This window comes from Lutjanus erythropterus, chromosome 14, assembly GCF_056507025.1.
Source record: "Lutjanus erythropterus isolate fLutEry1 chromosome 14, fLutEry1.hap2, whole genome shotgun sequence".
NCBI lineage: Eukaryota > Metazoa > Chordata > Actinopteri > Lutjaniformes > Lutjanidae > Lutjanus > Lutjanus erythropterus.
This window is the reverse complement of record NC_139330.1, coordinates 37,331,306-37,358,576: the sequence shown is the minus strand read 5'-3', so window position 1 is coordinate 37,358,576 and position 27,271 is coordinate 37,331,306. Positions and strand designations below refer to the sequence as shown.

Genomic DNA, 27,271 nt, shown 5'->3' with positions numbered 1-27,271 from the left:
AAGTTATGGTCTGAATTTCACTCAAGGCGATGTGACGGCTTTTAAATCAGTCGCTCTTCACAGAGATGCACTGCACACAGCAGCATCTGTCCTGTCTTTTCACTGAAACTCTGCATGGAGATTTCTAGTATTATAACTTATACAAAAGTAAAAGTAAGTGACAGTAAAACTATGATGCTCACATGTGGTCCGCGGATCACATGCATGCCGAACCGTAGAGGGCGATCCGTACGGGACACGGATCAACTGCGATCCGTTGCAGCCCTAGTTGGTTGCTCGTTGATTGCTCGTTGCTTGTTGATCCTCGTCCATTTTACACACCTGCTCGTACGGCTCACTCGCTCTGCCTGCTGCACCCACTTGCGAATTGGAACTGGGCGCGCTCACATGACGTTCAACTTCCGATGACCGCGGGATAACATTTTTGCAAAATAAAATAACGATTCATACTCATCCATAACATAATCACGATTAATTAATAATCGATTTTTTTCACCACCCCTAACCGTTACCGTGAAGGGATTCAATTTATACCGTGATATGAATTTTGGGTCATACCGCCCAGCCCTAGTCAAGTCACGTCACAGTTCAGCTGAGTAAACGCAGAACAGACATTGTCAGATCCATTTTTGAAGCTGGAGAACTACAGTAAGCTGAAAACTATATTCGGAATCACAGCCTGGATAAAAAAATCCATTCACAACTCCCACTCACGTGAAAAAACAAGGAGAGCTGAAAAATCGAGGAGCTGGCGGAAGCTGAAAGATACTGGATTTTGGACACACAAATTCAAGAGCAGGAAAAGACATTCACAAGGACTCAAAAATCAGAGACCTGAAACTGTTTCTTGGCAAAAATGGTTTGATTTGTGTGGGAGGGAGGCTGCAACATTCAGACATGAGCTTCAGCGAACAGCATCCATGTATCTTGCCTTACAGTCACACTCTGAAATGCTAATCAAACACAGTCATGACCAAGCACTGCACTCAGGTCACTCAGGACACTTAAGTGCAACTAAGAGAAAACTATCGGATTCCAGGAGTCTGTCAAAAGGTGAAAAGGATCATTTCAGCTTGCACTATTTGTACAAGATTCTGTGTTAAGACCATGCAGCAGATAACAGCACCCCTGCCAAGAGATCGGATTACAGAGTCACCTCCTTTGGAAATTGTCGGAGTGGACTTTGCAGATTTGCTTTATGTAAGGACAAAGAACTCAGTGGAAAAGGCCTAGATAGCATTGTCCATCTGTGCTGTGGACAGAAAAATTCCTCCTGGCATTCAAGACATTCATATCTAGATGAGGCCTCTGTAGGACTGTATATTCAGACAATGTCCAAACAAGCTGATCAGGACCTCAGAGCACTCTGGGAGCTATCAAGGACCCCGAGCTATTGAGGTATTCCGCTGAAGACGGTGGGGGGCTAACATCTCTACTGACCGAGGCAGATGTAACAACAAATTCAAAACCACTCACCTTTGTCTATAATAAATTTGAAGAGCCTCAGCCTCTGACACCATGTCACTTTCTAATTGGATAGCAACTCACCTCCTTGCCCCTTGAGCCCTTCCATGCTTTCAGCCAAACCTCCAACTCTAGCCAAGAGGAGCTGACTTGGAGATGGAAAAATCGCCAGTGCCTTCTCAACGACTTCTGGACCCACTGGAAAAGGGAGTACTTACTGGAGCTGAGATCCGCCCATACCAGGAAGACCCCACATTCCACCCCTCTAAAGGAAAGTGATCTGGTACTCATCAGAGACAACAAGACCCCACGCCAGATTTGGAAAACTGGGGTGATCAAGGAACTATTCACAGGAAGAGATGGACTTGTGTGATCCTGTGCTGTGCGCACATCAGACAAGATGATATTAAAAAGACCAGTTCAAGTGTTATATCTTTTAGAGACTTAATAATATGAACTGTCTTTATGGCAAGGAGGATGTCGTATCTTTAGTTCACTGATACAGTAATTCATAAAGTTATTCACATAGTTAAAAACATAGAGTTATATGTGTTTACAATATTAAAAGGGTGAATGCATTTTCTGTGGTAATAGGAATTAAAATTTTGTGGAGTGGATAATACAGACCACAAGGTGGCAGTAATGTTCTACACCAGAGTTGGGAATGAAAAAAGTGGTTGTTCAGAATAAGAAAGTTTTTTTTTTCCTCAGTGACGTTATGCTAGCGCAAGAGAATGTAAACAATACAATGCTGAGCCTTTGTCAGTGTAATAATGCACAGTCTTTTAAGTAAAGGATAAAAAGATAAAACCATGATGTCCCGGCCATTTTTTGTAGAAGTTACAGCTTAATTCCCACATTATCTCTCTCTCTCGCTCTTTTTTTTGGGTTTGTTTTCTTGGTGAGAGGAAATAAAAAAGATTGAGGTGGCTTGTTAACGCATCCTAAATGTATTTATTTTTCTTTATTAAGTATTGAATGTATATATGCAAGCGTCAAGATAATATATAGATGTGGAAATGACAGTAACAATGGTCAGGAATGTTCATTAATGAACAAATTTACAAGATGTACAAGAACTGGGTCATGATGTTTTCTCATTTTGAAAAAAGTGGGTCCCTAGAAAAAAGGTTTGGGAAACACTGCTCTGCACAACACTTTCACATCCAGACTGAGAAGTACAGAAGTGGCACATCAGGAATTTTTTGCCCCAAAGCCTGTGACACAACCAATGGATCACTTCTACATTGAAACAGACATATGTCAGGGAGGTTGACTGCCGATGAAGCCAAACATCTCTGCTGCCTTCACTGTACATGTTTTCAGTTCCACTCTGCCATGAGTGAACCCAGACATTACTATAAATCCTGCTCAGTAAACAGAAGAAAAGTGTCCCTCCAGGTCAGCTAGAGTTAACAGTCTGGTGTTTTTTCTCTTTGAGCTTGAGTTACTCAGGTTATATTAATTTGTTCAGCTGAGTCACACAGGAATTCATCTTGTTCCTCTCTTCCCATGTTTCTGCATGTGTCAGAGCCGGAGACACTTATCTGCTCCTTGTAAGGACTGAGGCAGGTTCAGACACAGCTTGGCAGGTCTGTGCAACACATTAAAGAACACCCACGTCATGTGCTCCATTACACAGGAGCTGTTTCATGATATCCTGAGGTCACAAATTTATTGTATGCACTCAGTTCAAGAATATTTATGCTAGACATTTGACTTATTGCCTGACACAGAAAGGCCATTTCATTATGCGACAACTTCTTGCTATCATACAGACAATGCATTTAGATTTATTCAGGTCTCTAAAAGTTGTGATCCAAATAAACTGACAGGTATCAAGATGGATACACTGGTCAGTCTAAAAGTGTATATATACTGTATTAGTAGTGTGTTTTGAATCATATTCAAGCATCAAGGTGATCAGTTTGATCACCAGTTTACAAGTCTATTAACCAGCTGTAGAACTCAAGATAAGGTTTACTCTGAAGGCAGCATGTTTGTCAAACATGAAAAGTTGTTAAAACACAACGCTTGAGTCAGATAAGAGTATCAATATCACCAAAGACACAGTATGAACATTTCATATCATGATTATAGTGAGCAAAATTATCAAGAAATGCTAAAAAAAGTATTTATTTATTATTATTAAAGTTATGTGATCACACTTATCAAACCTGGCAGAACACAGGAGTTGTTGGTGTACTGTTGCCTCAAATTATTAGTTTGTTTGTTTATTGTGCACTTTGCTGAATTCAAAGAAAGTGATATCTGGTTTATATAATGGTGGTTTCCAGTCAGAAAGGGCTGACAGCAAAGTAAAACCGAAAATATTGTAAATATAGCATACACTGAAACTGATATAGACTTTTTTGGTGTCTAAAATCTAGTTAGTTGGTGACCCTGTCCAAAGCAGTACATTGCTTAACTGCTATCATGCCAGCCACCACCTACTGTAGGTAATACACTGACTATACTCATAAAACCCCACTTCAAATAATCTGAACCGTCCCTTTAATATAAAACCTTTTAATGTGATAACTTATTATCATAATAGCAGCACTCTGGACAGGCAGTCTATTGCACACTGAATGATATCAGACAATAAAAAGGCCTGGAGACTATATCTACTCGATTGTAAACAGATGACAGTAGAAACACACAAAGAATGGAAATATTTGTCACTATCTCTCAAACAGAGATCAGACTAGCTGACTGAAAGGTGTTCATTTCAGCTTAATGCTTTGCTGGTGTTTAGAAACAGGTTCATCAGTAACATGTCTTTAATATCACATCTGGATAAAAGTACCACCCATACAGAGCAGTGTGTGTTTATGTGTGTGTGTGTGTGTGTTATGGTCACTTACCTACTCTGAAGTTGGGTGCTGTCAGGGTGTCTGTAGCATGGCCGTTCTCACTGATGATAGTGGTGGTGTTTCCCAGCTCACAGTTGTTGTGACATCTGCCTCCTATGCAGGTTAATTTGCAGATGGTTGGTGTGAAGACCACCTTGATCCTTCCTGTATGGTTGCCCACTGCTACAGAAAATATGGCATAAGCCAAGAGGAGGGGGAGGGAGAGCAGATCAACTCTAGTTATTCTTTGATCCATTGGAAAATGTTAAATCACTTTCAAGTCCAAGCTCGTCAAAACTGACTGGTGAGGCTCCAGTCAAAACAACGACAAAATCTACTATGTAATTTGCAATTTTGAAGAACTTGTGATGTGTCTCCTCCCTGCACTTATATCCTTCCAACTACCGCTCTCTCTATCTGTTTCTCCTCCTCTTCCACTGCTCCTAAATCCAGTGGCGCCTCTGAAACGTGAGCAGGAGTAAAGAAAAAAAAACAGAGAAGTCAGCAAACAAAACTCTGGGATGTCTTCCAGTTCTTCATTAGACGTCTCTGAGAGGTGGATATTGGCATATGAGCATACCAAGCTTTATTCCAAAACAGACAAACAGCGGGCATGCCACCTTCAGCCTCTGTGCCTGCCTTCCTTGCTCTCTGGTTTTCTTCTCATTCTTTCTTCTTGGTTTTTACTATTGAGGTTTAGTAAACTGGGCTCAGAACCTTAAACACCTCAAAGAAATAAAAGGAGCTCCAGAAATCCTTTGCTTTGAGTTCACACTGAGATCAGGAAAAAGTGGCTATAGCCTGTAGAGGTATCTAGCTTATCTACCCGTCTGCTGAATTCTTCCCCACCCCCTGAAAAGCCAGCCCTCAGTACAGACTGACAGGAAGAAGCGATGACTGAAGAGTATAAACTTGACAGAAATACTGCCTCCCTTTTCAAAGTGCCTAACACTTTCAATCTGTCTACCTACAATGTCTTACAAATATCTCTTCAGGTAAATGTAGCTTTTTCCTCCAATTATTTGAACTTGATTCACTTCCCTCGATTTCTTAATATCTCTACCCTGTGCGGTAGTTCTTGGCATCCCTGTGTCAGGTCCAAACCTCTGTCTCCAGTGCTCAGTGCTTTGTCTGTGGCTGTCAGCTGTTCACACCAGAGAGTGCAGACGCATGGAGTGAAGCCAAGCAGCCAGAGGAATGTTTTATAAACCTGAGAGGCAGGAAAAACCACTGGATAAGACGTCCTGGGCTACCTAAATATTCACTAATAGGTGCAAAAATTAACTATTAAAGAGGGACCTAATATGATGTAGTGGTTAAAATCCAATGCCAATGGAAAGGTGGTTAGAGGAATGCTGCCAGGACCATATATGAACGTCCAAGACCTCAAGTCTAAACAAGGTTTGCCCAATTCCCCATGGTGGCAACATTATTTCCAAAAAGAAAAAGGAAGGAAAAGAGAGTGGCAAGGATCCTGTGGATGGGGAAAGTGAGTACTGAGTTTCTCACTTCCTTAAAGAAAAAATCTGTGAATCAAATATGAACAAAAGCCTCCAAAACACAGAACTGTAACCTGCTTACTCACAAACTCTTTTGAAGGCCTACATTAAACATTAAATAAACTGAAGTTTAACTTTCCCAATTAATATTGAATGATACTATTTTATTTATAGTGCATTACATACACTGTGGAAAATCTAACTCATATGTTCCATTATAATTAACACAAATACCTAATTTTCAAACTCTTCAGTTATCTGTTAATGTTTTATTTTTAGACGTCACAACCTTATAGAATGTGCCTTGAACATCTTCCAGTTCCAGTTCTATTTTAAACTGATTTAAAATGTGTGAAAAGTGTAAGGCACAATGGATTTAATTTATTCAAGGTGTGTCCAAATCCACCTTTGACAGCTTGCACCAGGGTTACAGGGGTATTCTGTCCTGTCCTGCCCCTTGCACCAGTAGCACACAGCGTGATTCACCTATCAGCTCTGCCAAAGTGCCCTGATTAATCGATGCATGAGCTTAGGCCGATCATGCAATCAATCAGAAAGTTCGCTCTCATCACCTTTATGAATGAATTTCATAAATTTTATGATTTTATGAATATTATGAGCAAGGAGCCACATACACATGCATGCTTTTAACTTCAATATTTTTACTTGACTGCTGATAGAAAATATGTTCAAATGGCCCTTTACTAATTCACACTCCTGTGTGGGGAAAAGACTGAACATAAATGAAGGTGTTTTGTGATTGTGGAGATGTGTGTGTGTGTGCTTCAGCCAAATGTGCCGATTGCTATCTTGTGCAGACAGACTGATTGCACCACAAACTTTGCACTTCAACCAGGTTTTAGCCAGTCTAAGGCACAAGTTGTTTTTACTCCAATGCACCAAGCACAAGATAGCAAATGCACCAGGCCATGCCTTTGCTTTACCGTCACTTCAGAAGTCCCACCCATGGCTTCACAAATCCGTCTAGATACTTTTGGTGTGAGTTGCCTTCTCTACAATATAATGGAACTAGATGACATGTGGCATGTGTTGCTCAAAGCACCAGAAAAAGATACATTTGAAGAACTCAACTTAACTTCCCATTATCATAACCTGATAACTCAAGATAATCAACACATCTTGTGAGCAGTTTCATGTAGGAATTTTTTTCCTTTCATTGAACCACAGGGGCCAACCATATCACTGGGCTCACTAGGTCAGTGGTGATGACATTACACCACAGCTGAGGGGGACACCATTATTGTTTTACATCCCACGCTGTCATGATCATAAGTCTCTCATCCATGAAAAGATGCATGCTTCCTTCTGAACAGTTTGGTTTGCACGTGTAGAAAGAAAATATTTCTCCATGAAACTGCTCAGTAAAGTGTGTGGATTATCTTGATTAACTGGGTCATGATTTCTGGAAAGAGATATTACTGTTACTGTTTTTCAAATCTGGCGATCTGAGCACGACAAGTACCATCTAGTTCTATTGTATTGGAGAGAAGGCAGAGACCTCTACAGCTCATATCTCCAAAACTCTGCAACTCACACCAAAACTATGGCTAAATATCACTACAGGTAAAAAGAAAATATGTAGTTTTTATTTTGGGGTGAACTGTCCCTTTAAAATCTCTGATCATTTCTGTCTTGAAACAAAGAACAAATAGAAAACTATCTAAGTATTTGGTTAAAAACTGATTTTACACATGAAGTTCAGACTACTTGTCAAAAACAGTACAACTCAGCCTGTGAAAAGACTTGTATAAAATCTTTTATGGCTCTGGAAGGAGTTTTCCAAAAGTTTGAAAAAAATAATCCTGATGGTGTCATTGGTAGCATCATCATGACATTATCCTGTTAGATTATGGGAAATGTAGAACACTGTTTTTAGATCAAAGCAATAAAAATTAGCATTTCTCAACCTCTGCTGCTTTAACTTTGATGTTTCTGTCTCTTTTGAATCTCAGAACTTGTGGAAGTGAGACATTACTACACCTTTCATTACTATTCATTTTATTCTTTTCAAATCCATTAAAAATTGTGGTCAAAGTTTCTTGTCAGGAAACAGGTAAAAGGTAGACATAGGTTTCTCTAAAGGTTTGACCAACTGACCGTGTTGTTCTTCTGCAGAGGACAATCTCAGTTGAGTGTATGTAATCAAAAAAAGTCTAATGGTGTACTCAGTCCATTATCCTTTACATGTGGAAGAAATAAGAAAAGGCAAATACACAAAATAGGCGAAAACCTCTCTAAATGGGTAGAATCACTGCCTCACAGAGCTGAACAGACAGACAGACAGACAGCTCTGTCACTGTCTCTGGATGGGCTGAAGGAACTGCTGCTGATGAGGACTGATTAGAGCCAAAGGTGCTGGACACACTGCAAAAAGGCAACATACAACACCTGACAGCTAAAATGCCAGCTTGGTATGTCAGGGCCCTTTGGCTTAACACTGAATGTCCACTGAATCCAATTATTTAAGGAGTAATAGAGTTGTCATGGCTCTTCACACAGTCAGTCAAGTGTGGATGCTGACAGGTGGCACTGATATGTGCTGCAGGGGAGAAATATGCCTTAAAATCAAGGTCAAGTTTATTTATATAGCACATTTAAAACAACCTAGGTTTGCACAAAAATGTAACAAGAGAAAACAAAAAATTGAATAAAACGTCCATAAATCGGCAATGTTTGGCTCAACATGAGTCAAAAGCCAATGAGAAAAGATGAGTCTTCAGCAACGACTTAATTATCTCAAGAGTCTGGGCAGCTCTAATATACAATGGTAAGCTGTTCAGTGTTTCCCCTAGCTTTTTTGCTTTGGGAGGGGGGGTGCCTGGGCTGAAATAAGCGTGGTCCGTCGTTGGGGTCCTTGCAGGACCCTCTCGCCAAAGGACCCCATTACCATGATTACAGAGAATTTGGTCCTGAATAAACAGTTAACACTGATTTGTGTTCACATTTTTTTATTTTAGCAATGGAACACTGTTTTTGTTCATTTATTCAGTCATTTATTTATTTATGCATCTGTCCATCTCTCCATCAGGCGCAGAGTTATCGGTGGGCTTAACGGGCCTGGGCCCACCCACTTCTACAACTGGCCCACCTTAAATGACTGGGAGAACATATATTTTCTCAACTTTTATTTTTAATTATTAAAATCAGCATTTTAATACACCCTTAGGACAAAAAAGTTTCCATTTGACAAAAAGACAACATTTATTAGGCTATTATCACATGTGAGGTCTGGACCAATCACAATGGGCCATAATTCATCGCACCAGATATGTTACACACACGTCACACTATGGCGGTTGTTCAGCAGAAATGATGGCCGGTGTACTGAGGAAAGCTTATCATTGTTTTATTTTATACATGCAAATGCATTTTTCATCAAAACTAGAACATTTATAAAATGTAGATGATACAGGAGGTCGAGCTGAATATTGTTGCCTGACTTAATGTCTTCAGATGACTTTCACAGCACAGAGTTAAGTTTATGAATGAACAGCGCATCGCACCGCGCTCTCTCTCCTGTTAAAAGTCATTGTAGCTCACCCATCATTCTGATCGCTTCATTTCTCTCTCATCTTATAATCAATTTAAAGAGTAATCCAGCCAGATCAAATGAAAATGCATTAAAAGGAATAAAATGACAGTTTTCTTATGAATTGATATACTGATCTACATGTTCCATAGTGAAAACATAGATAAGGAGATATCCTGTGCTATTTGAAATAAATATAAACTGCCGACTGAAACTGTTAAAAAGATTTTAAAAGTGTCATAATCAACTGGAAGTGCTCGTCGCCATCCACAGTATGATACCAGTGATTTTTGTTAAAGTGAGATTACCAGTTGGAAACAGTGTTAACCTTTGTAATTAAAAGGCCCAACCGAAGTTACCGTGGCCCACCCAAAATTAAAATCCTGGCGCCGTGCCTGCCATCCATCCATCCATCCATCCTCATTAATCAATTCACTCACCAGGTTCGCTCTTGTACTCATGCAGAGTATCTACAGTCTGACAGTCATGCTGGTTCAAAGCCAGACAGTGGTGGTGGTGAACAGGTGTGTTTGGGTCTAGTTGTGGCGACGTTAACAGGGGCAGGAGATCGGCAAGAGCTGTGGTCGGGGCTGGGAGAGATGCTCTCATTTTGGCATCAACACTGGCCACAGAGCTACCTGTGCTTCCTGCCTCACCACGTACGGTTCGTTTAAAAAACGCAGATATTTTTGCTTGGCAGGGCGAACAGCTGGGGAACCACTGGTCGTCCATTTACAACTTTTGTTTGTTTGTTTGTTTGTTGTTTTTTACCATAACGGTCGGAAACTCTCTCTCCTCCGCTCTCTGAGTGTGGGTGGGTGTGACTGTACCAGTTCATGGGTGTGTGCTGTGAGAGAGGAGTGAGGGGGGAGACCAGCCCGTCACAGAGGAGAGGAGAAATGCATTGTAATGAATGTAATGAAACGATAGCAACGCATCCGACTCTGAAATTGCACAAATTAGAGTTAGCTTTTTTATTTGATAAAAAGAACACATGTTATAGGCCCCTTTGATTAAAATAAAAATTTAATAATGGAATTTAAAAAAAAAAATCTCCAACTTGAATTTCTGTGTGGGGGGTCCTGCTGGCAGGGCGGGGGCATGTGTTGGGGGGGTGAGGCGCCCTCCCAAATACACTATAGGGGAAACACTGCTGTTCCACAATTAAGGGGCAGAAACCACGAAGGCTCGGTCACCTTTGGTTTTGAGCCTAGATATTGGGACATCTAAAAGCAACTCATTTGATGACCACAGTGCTCTAGCTGATGTGTGAACATGGATGAGTTCAGCTAAGTACTGGGGGGCAGACCATTCAATATCTTAAAAACAAACATCAAAATCTTAAAATCAATCCTGAAGCGAACAGGAAGCCAATGCAGAGAGGTCAGAACCAGTGTGATGTGGTCACGTTTTTTCGTGCTGGTCAAAAGGCAAGCAGCAGCATTTTGCACTAGCTGCAGACGGTGCAGAGAACGTTTGTCTAAGCCCAAATACAGAGAGTTACAGTAATCAAGCCTAGACGTAATGAAGGCATGGATAACTCTCTCCAAGTCTTTGGGTGAGAGATAGGGCTTTACTTTGGCAAGCAGCCGAAGCTGGAAGAATGCACCTTTGACTACAGAGCCAATTTGCCTGTCAAATTTAAAAGCACTATCAAAAGTGACACCAAGGCTTTTAATAAAAGAACAATTTTTGGAAGCCAGGGGGCCCAGAGCACCAACAGAGTCATTTACACTTTTCGGATGTCCAAACACAATAACCTCAGTCTTACTATCATTTAGATTCAGGGAACTTAGGTCCATCCAAGTTTTTATGTCATTAAGACAAGCTAGCAGAGGCTGCAGAGAGTCCTTACATTTTAATTTTAAAGGAAGGTACACTTGGACATCATCTGCAAAGCAATGAAAAGAAACATTATGTTTACGGAGAATGGAACCTAGGGGCAACATATATAAAGAAAACAATAAAGGGCCCAAAATGGAGCCTTGGGGGACCCCACAGGTGAGAGGGGCCACATTTGAGGAGAATTCACCCAGATGGACAGAGAAACTCCTGTCGGTTAGGTACGACTGGAGCAACTTGAGGGCAGCACCTTTTATGCCTACACAGTGATCTAGGCGTGATAAGAGGGTCTTATGATCAACAGTATCAAAGGCAGCCATCAAATCTAAGGTCACCAGGATAGCGGCACATCCTGAGTACACAGTTAGGACAAGATCATTAAACACTCTTAGAAGAGCAGTTTCAGTACTGTGACCAGACCTGAAACCCGACTGAAACTTCTCATAAATATAATTTTGTGCTAAAAATAATTGCAACTGTACAGCAATTACTTTCTCTAACACTTTGGACAGGAAGGGTAATTTGGAGATGGGCCTGAAGTTAGAGAGAACAGAGGGGTCCAGGCTGGGCTTTTTGATTAGTGGCTGCACTATAGCATGTTTAAAAGGGGCAGGAAAACACCCTGAACTAAAACAGGTATGAATCAAAACAAGTAGGGATGCACCGATTTGAAAATTCTGACCGATACCGATATCCGATATTAATATTGCTGTCATAGCCGATAACCGATATCGATATTTTTATATATGTATATATATATATATATATATATATATATATATGTGTGTGTGTGTGTGTGTGTGTGTATATGTATAGAGAGAGAGAGAGATGATAAAATTTTGTACAGACTGAAAATCATGCAAACTGAATTTTTGAATGTCTTCAGGCCAAAACGCACTGCCAGCTTCATTTGATGTGCGTCAAAAGACAAATGAAGCTTCTATAGCGCACTGCAGGCGTCAGATTTAATATTCCATCACCATAAAACCAGCAGTATTTTAGGAAAAGGTCGCTATTTATATGCATCTGTTTATTTATTTAGTATAACTATTAATAATAGTTTATATCTTTAATAAAATATTGTCCTCTGAGGGAAAAAAATAATAATCTTTTTTCAGGTCCGTCTATATAATGACTAAACGGTGCGCGATATTAATGTTTTTGTATTAAGAAAGCAGGATATTTTTTTAGACCACAGCAGACAGCAAACTGCACACTGACACACACCGAGGAGATGAAGAGGGAGACAGCATCTGGACAGTTCATAATGATTTAAAATAATGTTGCAAAGTGACAAAGCTTTCATAGAGGAGACGAGCGTCTGTCTGTTTGTTGCTGAGACTGATATTTTAGACAGGGAATTGTACAGTAACATCAGGATTCATCATCAAAAAAGTTTTATATCAGTCAGCACTTCACACACGCTCCCTCTCCCTCCTCTCTGCTGTCCGTCTCTCTCCTCCTGCGCAGTTATGATCAATTGGCGGGGAGTAATTAAGTATTTAAAAGTAAACAAATCGGACTTGGAACAAAAAAAAAAAAAACACGCCACAAAAGTGTTCAATATAATGTTTCATGATCATAAAATGTCCGTATATGAAGTCGGCGCATCTGTCCGTATTCACACGCTCTCTCCCTCCCTCCGTCTCTGCTGCGGGTCGTTTTTTGTTTTTTCTTTTACCTGGTTTCAGGTGGAGCTAAAGCTCAAACAGCACTCACTCCTCGTGTCCATAGCTTTTTACTCCATGTAACTCTCCCCAAACACAAACTGCAGCTGCAGAAAAAAAGCCCTGGTCCTGATTTGACGCTCCAAAATCGAAACAAGCGAGCGTCAACTCAGTTTGACGCGCGTCAAGATGCTTTCAGTGCGTGTTCTGCCATTTAGAACAATGGGTACGTTTCAAATCGCGAGAGTAAGACGGCTTTAGTGCGTTTTGGCCTTTCCTTTATTTTCAAAATGGAATCAATCCTGTGCCTTTGTCACTGACACTGTCACATGCCCAAACAAATACAGCATGGCCAAATATCCCTCCCCCTCCACCTCCCGACACACATACGCAAATAGCAACTAGACGGATATAAACATCGGTTGATAATATCGGTCCAGTTTTACTCATAGGACCGATGCCGATGTGTTAAAAAATGACAAATATCGGCCGATACCAATATTAATGCCGATATATCGTGCATCCCTAAAAACAAGAATAAAGGATCCAACTGAATCAAAAACCTCTTTAAGGTAGGAGGGAATACTGTCTGAGAGGCAGTTAGTGGGTCGCATCCCACGAACTACATCTGACAGTGAGGACAGTGATACAGGCTCAAACTGGTCAAAAACAGCTGGGCACATGGGAGGGTCAGAGGGATCAGGCTCAGCAGGAGATGGTACAGAATGAAGAGCAGAGATTTTCTCAACAAAGAAGTTAAGGAAATCATTACAGAGAGCAGGAGTTGGAACACTAGGAGCAGTATCGGACAGGTTAACAAGAGAGTCCAAAACACTAAGAACCTTGGGTTTATCAATGTTGTTTGAGACAAGGTGCTAGATGTAAGCGGTTTTAGCAGCTTTCACCGCTTTCTGATACTCCGATAAGCAGTCCTGCAGAATCCCAAAAGAGACATGCAACTTGTCCTTTTTCCACCTTCTCTCAGCACGCCTACAAGAGCGTCTGAGAGCATGCATAGAGTCATTTATCCATGGTTCAGAGAATACCTTAGGGCGTTTGATGCTTAAGGGAGCGATGGCGTCCAAGATACTGGTGCATGTGGAGTTAAAAAGAGCAACAAGCTCAAAAATAACTTCAAATTCTCTTCATGCAGAAATTGTCAAGCAATGCATTGTTTTCTGGCAGCTTCAAGCAGCTCCATATTCAACACATTCACAACAATCATGACAATCCTAGCCTTCCAAAACTACTTTGACATTTCTCTAAGCAGTGGGTCCTTAGCCACAGCCATGAGAAAATTTCTGAATCCTAAATCCTCAGCTTCACTTCTACGTCTCAGTAAGTATGCACATGTTGCTGGCAGATTTCTTTGGTTGTGTCGAGCATATGGAAAGGGAGTCAGGAGAACATCTCAGACACAACACAGACATCAATCAACTGCCTGAAGAATGAAAATGTTGAGGGTGAGATTCATCCAGGCTGCAGAGAGGCTGGACAAAAGGGAGCTGGAGGAATGATAGCATGAGTAAGTGGGGTGATTTTTTTTTTTTTTATATCTGATGGTTTCCATTAGACAGCAAGGGCTTTATGTAAGCCATGTAAGGGAATAAGAGTGCATAGGTCTCAGGGGTAAGGTGCATGCACCAGACAAGTCAGGATTGACTAACAATGGATTTTAAAGGTAATTTGAGTGTATTCACTCCTGATTTTTGCCATTCACTGCCTGCAGAGAACTTCTGCTCTCAGTGTTCTCAGCGCTTAAGTAGAATCTCCTTCTGCTTGCTGGCTTGATTTTGTGGCAAAAGGTCTGTGAATGGGTTTGATATAGTGCCTCTGACAGGAAGGTGTGTACGCTGTTGGAAGTTTACGATTCATTTTTAATTCATGCAAATTATTAGCACTAGTATATACAGTATACTGTATGGAAAAGCATACTGTATGGAAATAGGTACGAGTCACTATCGAGAATGTATTGTATTTTGACATTTTCTGTCCTACACTCAAAGGAGAACTGTACCACTTTTATACATCAAAATGTGTTTCCAGGTGTTGGATAAGAGTTAAATAAAACTGCTGATAAATGTTCTCATTTGATTCTTAAAAGATGGCACTGTGCTCGGTGGCAGCCTAATCCAACTGCTCCCGTGCTGCGATCGTACTTTTACTAATGCAACCAGCGGATTGCTGATGCCAGGGTTGCAGAGGTGGAGCTAAGCAGAGAGAAGACGACGGAATATAAATCCGGAGGGAATACGGTGATTGCTACGTATCTATCTCAGTAGCCAACTCCTCATCTCAGCTTGAGGCTGTATTAACTTCTACTAGCATAACACCTGAATCTGTGACCTAACTGTTGGCAGTCATTTGCGTTATGGGTAATGCTGGCAAGCATGTATGGAATAAAGTCAGCACCTGTGCATGTGTGGTATGTATATGTATATGTATATATATGTATATGTATATATATATATATATATATATATATATATATATATATATATATATGCATACATATATAATTTTTTTTTTTTTTTTATGCCCGACTATATTGTGCACTATCATAAGAGCTCAGTATTCCAGCAACATTTATAGTACAAAGTACCATTTCATTTAGAGACCACCACGTTTCAGCTTGAAGCCTACATCAAGCTCATTGGCACGGAAGTGATTAAGGTCAGCCAAAGGACTTTTTACCACAAAAGTTTATTTCCAGGGATTAAGACTGAAGAGTTCTCAATTAAAAAGTATTTATAGAGGTGTTTTCTGACTTCTGGATGACCCCTAATGAATGCCTCAAGCTGACCTGAGTTGGTCCTAGATCAAAGTTGTCCTTCGTACTACAAGTGTTGCTGGAGTTTCAACATCTTCAGACCATTTCCCTTCTCGATGCCCCTTGGAATGAGATAATGGTGTCCATTTTCTTATTGCACACCATCATGGCATTCTTATTTGGTCATTGTAGTGATGGCAAGGTGATCCTCTCTACCCAAACTTTCAGACTACTAACATTTGTCTGAGGGTGTTTTTGTTGTGTGGGAGAGTTGAGGGGAGACAGGGAATAACTTTCCCAGATGTGGCACCAAAGCCAGTTGTTGACAGGCTGTCTGTCTGTGGGGCAGGGCTGACAGAAAGGCTGTGGGCTTCCTGTTTTAAAAGAGCAAACATGTCTGCTGCTGCACAAAGTGCAGCAGGGTAAAAACCAGCTGCGGTATTCCCATTAATTTAGACTCAGAGGCCTTGAGTGCTATTTGTAGACAAATGTGCTGTAAGTGGTACACAATAAAGGAAGGCCTGAATTGACAGGTGTTGAAACATATGTGACAGGGGTTCTGGTTCAAATGTTTTGTTGGGCCCAAACCTCACCAGATACAGACACACAACCCCCTCCTCCATAATACAGATGTAGAACAATACTTTGATACGCTACGAAGCTGCCTGTAGTTATCGGGATGGTGTTCTTGCTGTACTTGATTGAAGCATATGCAAACTGACATTTCATGTGTGGTAAAATAAAATCTATGTTTTCAATTTAAAACTATCATATAGATTCAGCAACCTAATTTAAGTAGCTTGAATAGAGGTTAGTAGGCCACACTTTTGTTACTTAGTAATGTATAAACTAAAACTAAATGGATTCGTTAAGGGATGTAAAAGGTTTTGTATTTGATAAATGGATTTGTTGCTAGCTTCAGGTTCTATAAAATGCTTGATATTACTGGTGAGGGAAATTAACTGAGATATATATGGCAGCTTTAGTACACAGAATCAACTATTCCTTGTTAAAGTCTGATGTCTGTGAGGCAAGTGGCAGGGACTTGTGTTAACACTATGGTGAATCCTGGTGTCTCATTTGAGGAAGAGCACTGGTTCAATTTATAAACCCTTAGACCATCTAACTCCAGGGCCACACCACCAACCTGACCAGTGTGAGTGTGTGTGTATGTGTGTCATAGACCTCTTGCTTTTCATTCTGACACCCATATGAACACAAGCGGCAAAAACGGTCTGTGTGACAGACTCCCTAAAACTTTGGTATTTCACCTGGATAGGTGTGGTTTTGCAGGATGTAACAGTGAACACTTTGTTGAGCTCTGTGACCTGAGCCTGTGCTTACAATGAGCATATTGTAAAAAACAGAAAGGTAGCACATCTCAAGTTGAGATGTACTACCTTTCAATTTTTTGGAATATGCCCACTGGATTTTGGGTTTAGCACTCCACTGAGAATCTCACTATTGAAGTGCAACCTCCTTTTCCAAATACATCCATACCATATGAGATCAGTTTATTTACTGCATGTCAAGTATGAGGGCATACAGAACATACATGGAAACTGACAGTGTACCTGTTTGGTTGTTTGGGCTGGCAGATACTAACTTACATGAATATCAGAAAACAGACCACAATCCAAGAAGATTTTTGTTGTAATTTGGTCTAAATTACAATCTAAATGTCAATTCATTTTAGCTCTATTAAGTTGTACATGTTTCCAGAATAACATTATGATGGTCAATTTGAGAGTTGGTCAGGTAAAAATCATTTAAAAATCTGCAGGGAAGTCTAGTCACATTTGCAGTAGTACCTGTGGTATGAGGAGTAAAAATTTCAGTGTACCTACATAAATGAATGATCATAAAAAAATAACAAAAATCATCTCTGTTTGATGTTACAATTAGATGTGAGCTCTCTGACTGTTTAATCTTGAGATTAAGGTAAAGACAAAGGTAAATGAACAACTTTTTAGGTTACGCTTTTGCTGCTTTATCCAAAAAGTGACAAGATGACCCAATGGGAGCCAATGAGAATGCACATCAGGTGTACAACAGTCTATGTGGCGCAGGACATATCAGCCCTGCATCAAATACCAAGTTTTTCCAAGAGTACCTGGTTGCAGACCTCAAACCACTGCAGTTGACAGGAAACGTGTGACCTCAGCAGACCAACAAAGAAGACCAACTTCTACTGCTGAGGTCATGGGATTTCCTGCCAACTGGGAGGGCCCCTCTTGCAGAGGTCCACCATGTTGTCTGCAGCTAGGTCCCTCTCCTGTGTGGCACAGTTACAGCTGCAGTGTTGACTATTTTTTCTGTGACACACTCTCAGTACAAGTAGACAGTAAAAATGATCTGTTAATAGTCATATTGACATTATACCAGTAACATTACACCTTTCACTACAGTTTCAATCTCTATATATGTGAAAAAAAAGAAAGAAAGAAAAAAAGAGAGAGAATTACCACACGTTGTTGTACACCTTCACAAACAAGACAAGTTCCAGTTTACTTTCATATCTACATCGTATATTTAGTGAAGACTTTGGAGGAAGTGCATAAAATGTGTGTGATTCCAATGAATGATTTCCAGGTAGAAACATGCTGTCTTCACTTAGAGACTATTTTTACAGGAGGACAGAGGACTGATAGAGAGCTGAACATTATGATGTCACAGTGAAGTTGACCTCTGACCTTTTGGATATAAAATATCATCACTTTACCATTTGTGCGTAATTTTGTCATTATTGACAAATGAATTCATTAGTTACTGCCAAAAGATGTGTTTTCAGAGGTCACTAATCAGTTCATGAGTAGCAAGTTTGAAAAAATTCCCTAAAAGCATTCTTAAGATACTGTGTATGCGAGAATGAGACAGATGTATGGACAATGTGAAAATATAATGCCCCTGGCCATGGCTGTCACCAGCGCAGGCGCATAAAATGTAATTTTATTCAGAGGCACATGCTTCTAAACCTTTTTCTGTTGAAACTGTATATAAAAGCAAATTTTAATGAAATGAAACATTCTAGTATTTGCCGTTATCAAAGCCAAACCAAAATAAGAAATATAGGCTGGCAGTTGCAGCACTGCTGTCTGTGTGGACACCACACACTGCCACAGCAGTTCAGTGAGGTATCCATCATGCAAGTAGAGGTAGGCAGTGTGGCCCCGGTGTTAAGGCCACAACCTGACAGGCCATGAACAGCACTTCATATACAGCAGTGGTCTCCAAACTACGGCCCACCTCCACATTTGGCCCGGCCCCCTCAACAATACCAGAGATGCATTATGATTTTTGTTTTCAGTCTGGCCACGCGATCGAGACTAATACACGCATAGAACGTGACATTCTATTCCACCCTTCTGCAGTCTGTGCCCCTATCTGAACCCGGGGGTATACATTACCCGATGCCCAGCTGCAGCAGAAGACGAAAGAATTTGACTTTTTCTTCATTAGCACTGGATGAGAGCACGGACATGCAGGACACAGCGCAGCTGCTCATCGTCACACTTTTTCTGTTACAAACTGACCCCGGCCCCCCATCAGAGAAGGGAAAAGTTATGTGGTCCTCACAGGAAAAAGTTTGGGGACCCCTGATATACAGCAAGCCTAGAAATAAGCTATGACTTTGCAAAATGTTTTTTTGAAGCCACATATAAAATCAGTTATTTATCTCTAGTTTCCACACAAATGTATGTAATATAAATGATTTTGACATTTTGGTGGCTGCCGTCTCCCCTCTCTATGTGTGTCTGTGTCCCATTTCCCTCTACCTTTGATGTCTGGCTTTTTCTCTGGCATTTACAAAATGCTAGCTGAAATTATACTGAGCTGTGGAGGTTATTTTGAAACTGGGTCTGGGTCTGCTTGAGTTTGCAGCAGTGCAAAACCAAGCATCAACACTGCTCTGTCTGCTGACCTCCCCATTAATATCCCCATGCTGCTGCATCTGGCTGCGGCCAGAGGCACAACCACTCAATCTGCAGTCTACACATTCTTTGAATATTGACTTATTCATAGAGGCATACTGGCAAGTCTAACATTGGAGTTCAGCCTTGAATTTATGACAAGCCACAATAACCAACCAAGAGCTGGTGAATTATAGCTGTTGTTGATCTGTTGGATCTATAAGAGTTTGACTAAATGCCAATGTTGGTCCCAAAATGTTTTTTTTCTCTGAATGGTCTGGGCTGCTCAGAAATGAAAAGTGTGTCATAAAAATGTGTCTCACAAGCCAATGGGAGCTGTCACAGGAATATAGCCTTATATAGTTGAAGGTGAAGGGAAAAATGGTGTATTGGGCATTTGTCTATAAATACACAGAACACACAGGGAAGTAATAAATTGAAAGTGAGCCTCTGGGTCTCTGGCAGCGGGTCTATACATGCTTTTACGTGTCAGCAGCCATTTAACACTGGGTTCCACTTAAAAACTGTAAATAGGAGATAATGTGTCTTCTGTAGCAAGGCTGCTGAATGGCACGGAGACTTGAATGGGAGTTAGATAACAGGTATTCTGATAGCTCCGCTATCGACAGCCTACCTCATTCATAACTTGGCACTTGTTGTTTCAGCAAATTGAGGGGTTCTCCCCCAGATGACATAGTTATTTTATTCCTTCTCCTTCTCCTTCCATCCTATCCGTCAAACTCCCTGCCTTTGTGTGAAATTGCCCTCAGAAAATGATACTAATAATTAATTTTCGACAGCCTCAGGCAGCAGGCAATGCTGTTACTGCCCAGCTGCAAGCTCCCCATTCTCTCCACATCCTCAGTGTTACAGCACATGTCATGTGCTTTTGTGCAAGTCTGTAGTATGCGTATGTGTGTATATATTAGAGCTGACTGTCTTTCAACAATAAGCAAAGTTTGGCTTTCATCACAGAACTATGGATTACAAGGTGTGCATCCTCAACCACTAGGCCACCTAGGAGCCGCTTTTTAATTGTCAAACCAGACAAACAAATGAAACTGGAGGCTGAATGTTTTTTATCCATACAGCAAAATTAGCTGCACGAAAAATGAAGTAATATCATTGAGTTTTTTATTACCTGAATTTAATTGTAAGCAAACCTCAGATTTCACACGTCTCTCAAACTGAAACTTCAGATCATTAAGGATAAAAGTCCCTTATCTTCCTTCACCATTACAACCTTGAAATCACACGTGACATGTGAAGCTGTCATCTAATTTTCCACAGATAATAACACTGTTCTACAGTGATTTGTTTATTTGTTTTCTTTATTTAGCCAATTTGATGGTGTTCACTGTAGGGATGGGTGATATGTTAAAATTTTCCAACTGACCACAATCAGTCCAGCAACAACAGTTGCTGATATATTTACGCAGGTGTGTCTAGCTGAGCAGTGGTTCTTCCTCATTCTGATTTTTAATTAAATTAGCAAATAAAGTGACAAAGATTTCTGGAAGAAAAACTGTCCAAAAAACAGCAACTGACACTGGTCCATGATAATGGACATCCAGTGGCATCAAGTCTCTGAATGCTGACTTTCTAACCATAGTGACATTAATGGAAACCAATGAATATCTAGGAGGCAGAACAATCTATCCAAAAGTCTTTTCCAAAGCATCATTGCCAATTTAAATTTTCACTCTTCCAGAACATCATTAAGGAACTTAAGTGACAATGAAAAGGTGATCTGTAGGGAGACTTACTCACCATGGATGGGGTTGTGTCCCACTGTTAAGGGGATCGGCCTCTCAGGTTGGGACTGGACATGTGTCTGTGTGTGCGTGGTACGTGTGTGGTAGTATTTGGGCTTTATAACATATTGTTGGCTCTGACCTGGGTGCATGGGCCGGATCCTGGAGGGAAAGAAGAACATAATTAATTGTCAAATAGAAAAAAAATGAAAAAATGATAAAAATGATGAAGACACATCAAAATCACTCATGTTTTTCAAGTACAGTACAGCAGCAATGAATAATCCTTTAATATTCTTGGATTCCTTTAAATACTGCTACCCCAGCAGATCAGTCCATAGAAGATGGCTGATGCCACCATAGAGTCAAAAAGGGGTCTTTCGGGGTGTTCCTTGCACTCTAAGTCTTCACAGCAGATAGAGTCAGCAGATAGAATATCTTAGTGTCCACCAGAAATTTATCTTTGGCTCACCAAACACAGGACACAGCAGTTAGTAAAAAAAAGTACATAGATCAGATTAATTGCATAATAAACATTAACCATTAAACTAAGAGCAGTTCATGTCATGTCTGAGGTCCAGATCCCATCAGTCATTTTGCAGAGTTAAGAATATTAATAGTACTTGGGACAAAGGACTTCTTAATAAAATTTTTAGTTGCCAGAGGGACTCTATAGCGCTGCCCAGAGCATAAAGGCTCAAACTTGCTGGAGAGAGGATGAGAGTGATTTGAGAGGATGCTCCTTGCCTTCTTCCTCATCCTCTCTGTAAAAAGTTGGTTTAAAGGCTTCTGGGGTTTCCCAGTTATCTTACTTGCCACAGGCACAATCCTAGAAACCTAATTCTTATGTCTACAATTTAGGGACCATACCAAGCAGGAAGGAAGTTAAAACACTTTACACAATAGTTTTGTGAGCAAGCTCCAAATTCTACTGACTGACACGGAGGCCACAGAGTTTCCTGAAAAGATAACGTCGCTGTGAGCATCTCTTTGAAATAAACTCTGTATTTTCAGAGAAGCTCACCAGGGAGTCTAGAAATGTGCCAAGTTATTTAAAGTTTTCCACAGTTTCAACATGTTGACCATCAAGTGAAACAGGTTCTGTCTTCAGATCTTGTTTCGTGCAAATAATTAGTTCTTTTGTTTCGGCCACATTGATTTCTGTGTTTGAAGAGTCTGAGTGTGAGCCAAACTGGCTGCTTCATCTAAATGATCTGATTTCTGAAGAAGGCCGACTAAGGCCATGCCGTCCGCATGCTTGAACATCTTAAAATGTGTTGTACTGTCAGTCCAGTCCAGTTTATTATTCAGGTGAAAAGAAGATATGTGTAGGGAACCTTATGTGACTGAATCATAGAGGAACATATGGAGGGCTGAGGTACCACATGAGGCCCCTGAGTTCCAGTCCATTTTTTATGTTACAGCATAAAACTATATTTTAGACAATGGTGCTGTCCCAACTGTGTGTCAACAGTTTGTCCCTTTTGGTTTTGTTTAATCACCATGTACATCAGATAGGCCGACCACCAACTGTCTTCTCTGCATGTTGTAAAGCTGGGGTTGTATCACTTTTCTTTAACAATACCATAACTCTTTTCTGTTCTCCCTCAGCACCTGAAGAAAAGTAACTGAGAGGCAATATTTTTATAGTTAGACTCTCACTTTTACCATGTATTCAAATATAATACCTATTTGTAAGTGAGGAATGAAAGGCTGCTATACTTGTTAAGAGTTCAAGCTGACCATAACAGAGCAAGATGTGATTCGCTTTATAAAAACAATATATTTCCAGTATATTCACCCCAAATCCTACAAAAAAAATATGATCTTCACACTAGGGCTGTGCCATATCATATTGACCACAATAACACCAGTACACATTTTTTACGTGATAAAAAAGTGTCATCTTGCAATATCAATGATATAGTGACACGTTCCCTAATGTGCACAACAACAACACAAGCCCAAACATGTCTTAAGGCCAAAACGCATTAAAGGCATCTGAAACTCATGTTTTGAATACACCCATTGTTCTCAATAGCAGAACACACACTGAAAGCATCTTGACATGCTTCAAACTGCCTTGACACTCCCACTCCAACCTTGGTTCGATTTTGGAACATCAAATGAGAACCAGCAGCTGCAGTTTGTGTCTGGGGAGACCTAAATGGAATAAAAAAGGCATGGATGTGAAGAGTGAGTGCTGATGGAGCTCACCTGAAACCAGGTAAAAGAGGGAAAAAAAACAAAACAAACTCAACCCACAGGAGAGAGGGGGAGGGAGGGAAAGGGAGAGAGCGTGTGAATATGGACAGATGTGCTGACTTGATATAAAAAGTATGATCATGAATCATATTACTCTACACTTCTGTGGTGTGTTGTTTTTTACTCTAAGTCCAGTTTGTGATTGATCATAACTACAAAAGAGGAAAGAGAGACAGCAGAGTGGAGGGAGAGAGGGGGAGCGAGTGTGAGTTGCTACCTGTCCCTCTGAACACTGACACACACTGGGGAGATGATTTCGGTGCGTGTCGGTGTGCAGTTTGCTGTCTGCTGTGGTCTAAAACATCCTCACTAATGTAAACTAAGTGATATTAATGTAAATTATCTTGTGTCCTTAATACAAAAACCTGAATACCACACACCATTTAGTCATTATACAGAATGACCTGGAAAAAAGTAAGGATTTTTCCCCTGAGGACAATATGTTAATGTTATACTATTATTAACAATAATAAAACTAAAGAAATAAAAAGATGGATATAAATACAGACCTTTTCCTAAAATACTGTTGGTTCCATGGTATTTGATTTTTAAATCTGAAGCCTGCAGTGTGCCATAGAAGCTTCAACTGAATTGAAGTTTTTAGTGTTTTGGCCTATGCAACATTTTCAGCACTGATATTCTACCTCAGTTAATGGTAATCAAAAAAAATGCAAGGCATCTGTTAAAGTTTTGACAGAATTTTTATTTTATTATTATCAGCAGTGCGTATTCACATTTTGACTGAAGGTTTGGTTGGATTGCTGCTGTAAAATCTGAGGTCAGTTTTATTAGGTGACAATAATATGCGGGTTCCTGAGGAGTTACAAGGTTAACTTACTGTCATAGCTCATTGGAAAAGGATCGCTGGATTTTTTGCACTAATAAATGCTGCTGAATGCAAGCTGCAATCAATAAAATCTTGTTCGATATTGTTTGTTTCTATATCATCATAAGTATTGTTATCACAAATTTCCTTGAAATATGATTATTGATAATTCTGAGGCTATATCACCCACTTCTAATATAGTTTTGCCTGATGTACGACCAATGTGTTTTGACAGTATTCTATTCTTTTTAAACATATGGTTGAAGATATTGATTACTTTGACTACTTTAGTCTGAATATAATTATTTTTAGGCCAGGTCATCTCTTTAGCACCACAATGCTTAATTTCTAATTGTATGTTGTGATACATTTACCATTAACATTTACTTTATCAAGAAATTGCAGCTCCTGCAATTTGGACATTGCACTTGGCCATGTTGTAATTTTGATAATACTTGGATTAATTGTTCAGGTCTAAGCTGAAGACATTGACACAGTCAAAAGTCAATGGTAAAACGTTTGAGACTTTGTCTTGAAAGGCTGCCAGGTGTGATCATGTATTATTTTTGTGTGCATTGCAAAAAATAGTAAGCCTATTTTAGTTCCCAGGTCCTGGCATGGGCTTGTGTTAAAAGTAGAAGTCAGCATGAATATATCTGTGATGGACATATGTGAACGTCTGTGAATGTATGTGAATTGCCATCATGCAGGCTGACATTAGTGGAAATAATCAGCTTATCTGAAATCAGTTAGAGATTGATTCCTCACCAACAGATAGAAGGAAAGGCTGTTGACATGAATGCAAGTGATTCTCTGTTAACAATGTTTGAAAATAAGAATAACAGTTACTGCATATTGTCCACATACATCCATCTACCAAGACAATAAGGGGAACCTGTCCCTGTACAAGAAAATCACCCTCAAAGTAGAGGTCTTCATGGTCCTCTCTTTTCGCAATATCTGAAACCCACCTGGAACCGGAGTCAGGCAAGTCTTACTGAGCCTGGGTAGGATCTTGTTCTAATGCCACTGACACAGTTGTTCCTGGACTATGTATACTTAAACTTTGGTGGTCATCTAACTTTTCCTCTAATACCACTATTAGGTCAGCTTTTTTTGTTCAGTGAAATGCCTCATCAACTGCTAAATGGATTGCCATGAACTTTTGTAATTTTTTTCATGTCTGTCTTACAACTATAGCCCAGTGCCCATATGAACACTGAAACAGGTTTTGCTTCCTTTAGTCTAGTCAGTTGTTCTTTCTTACTGGCCATTACAAGATTTTCTGTCATTTTTATCTGAATGATGGGGGACAAAATCTGCAGTCCCCAATCATTGCAAAAAATGTAGCTTATCTGAAGCTAATATGAGGCCTCATCAATCAATTAGTCAACTAAAAAGGATAACTTCCAAAGTTTTCATGTTTTTAGTAAGTCATTTTCTCTTCATCTGACTATCCACTTCTGTTCAACAAGAAACATTGTCCAAGGAGACAGAGCTTTGAATACTGTCACTTAGGTCACTTAAGAACATAGTTACCAAAAACTCAGACTGCTGCACCCTAATAATTACTTGGATACACTTCCTTGTGTATTTGTACACAGACCAGTGGATTTTGTCCCCCTCCATTTTACTTAATCACAGTGCCACAGGCTCTCTTAGGGGCTACAATGAACATGGAATGATTACACCAAGAAACAACAGTTTCAATGTTCATATGAGCATATATGTGAACTTATCTTTTAACAGTGTCATCATGAGTATGTTAGCATGCTAATGTTAGACTTAGCTCAAAGCACAACTGTTCCTATGTGCAAAAACTATATATGGAAAATAAAAATAAAACCAGCCACACGCTTATGACAATCGTTGGATTCTGAGATGAGGTTAAGATGTCTCTAAAATATCCATCAAAACATAATCATATTAAAGATTTAACACAGATGGACAAATTCTATGGCCTTCCTCGGAGTTATCCAATGAAGGGTACAAGAGGAGTGCACAGCCACAGAATGAAGATGATAAACATAGAGGAAGAGCCATTTGTTGACCAGTGTTGTGCTAGTTACTGAAAACCAGTAACTAGTTACCGTTACTGGTTACTTTATTTCAAAAGTATCTCAGTTACTTTACTGATTACTTACACCAAAAGGTAACGCAGTACTGTGAAAAATAACTTTTTAGTTACTATGAAAAAAAAGGTCTCCCATTAAGTTTTAAGTTAAGTTTTCTTTAGCTCGGTTTCCATTTTTGCGTATTCGCTCTCCAGGTACTTAGAAAAAGTGCTTCGTCCCATTCACCGTGTGACACGCAGTATCATGCTAACTAGCTTCCTGAAAGCGGGCGACTCCATAATAGAAATTGGCTGCATGTCTTCTACAACATACCTTGCAATGGCTTTATCAACTTTTTCCTGGTTAGCAGGTGCAGTCAGTCCCTCGGTTAAAATCCAGCCGCTGTTGCTGAGGTGGTGGAAGTGAAGTGGCATCAGAGTCTGTGTCTGCACTCTTAGCTACTAGCTTCGTCGCAGCATGTTGTTTCTGTAGGTGTTTCAACAGGTTTGAATTGCTATTTTGGGCAGTAGATAAGATCTTTGATCCAAGACACAACTTACATTTAACTAAAATGTTCTTGTCTTTGTGCTCGACAAAGGTCAAGTAGTGAGAATATCTCCATGTAAAGAAAGTTGACTTGGGCTCCGCCGCCGACGCCATGATGATACCAGTCTTGTAAACAGACACGCCCACACAGCGTGTCTTCTCCCGTCTCCCCGCTGACACACACACACACACACACACACACACACACACACAGGAAGATTCAGGACTACACGGCTCTGGCTGCAGCTCAGTCTCTAGCCGAGACTAC

At 40.2% G+C, this 27,271-nt stretch overlaps 1 protein-coding gene across 1 annotated transcript in view; it reads right to left on the bottom strand.

Annotated features, from left to right (window-relative positions):
• Window positions 1-27,271, bottom strand: part of ltbp1 (latent transforming growth factor beta binding protein 1) — a 224,142-nt gene that overhangs the window by 134,787 nt on the left and 62,084 nt on the right. The window contains exons 4-5 of the mRNA XM_084735368.1: window positions 21,329-21,474; window positions 4,332-4,502 (exon numbers count right to left, since the gene is read on the bottom strand). Of these exons, the coding sequence (XP_084591494.1) occupies window positions 4,332-4,502; window positions 21,329-21,474 (317 nt within the window). The remainder of the gene's footprint in view (window positions 1-4,331; window positions 4,503-21,328; window positions 21,475-27,271) is intronic.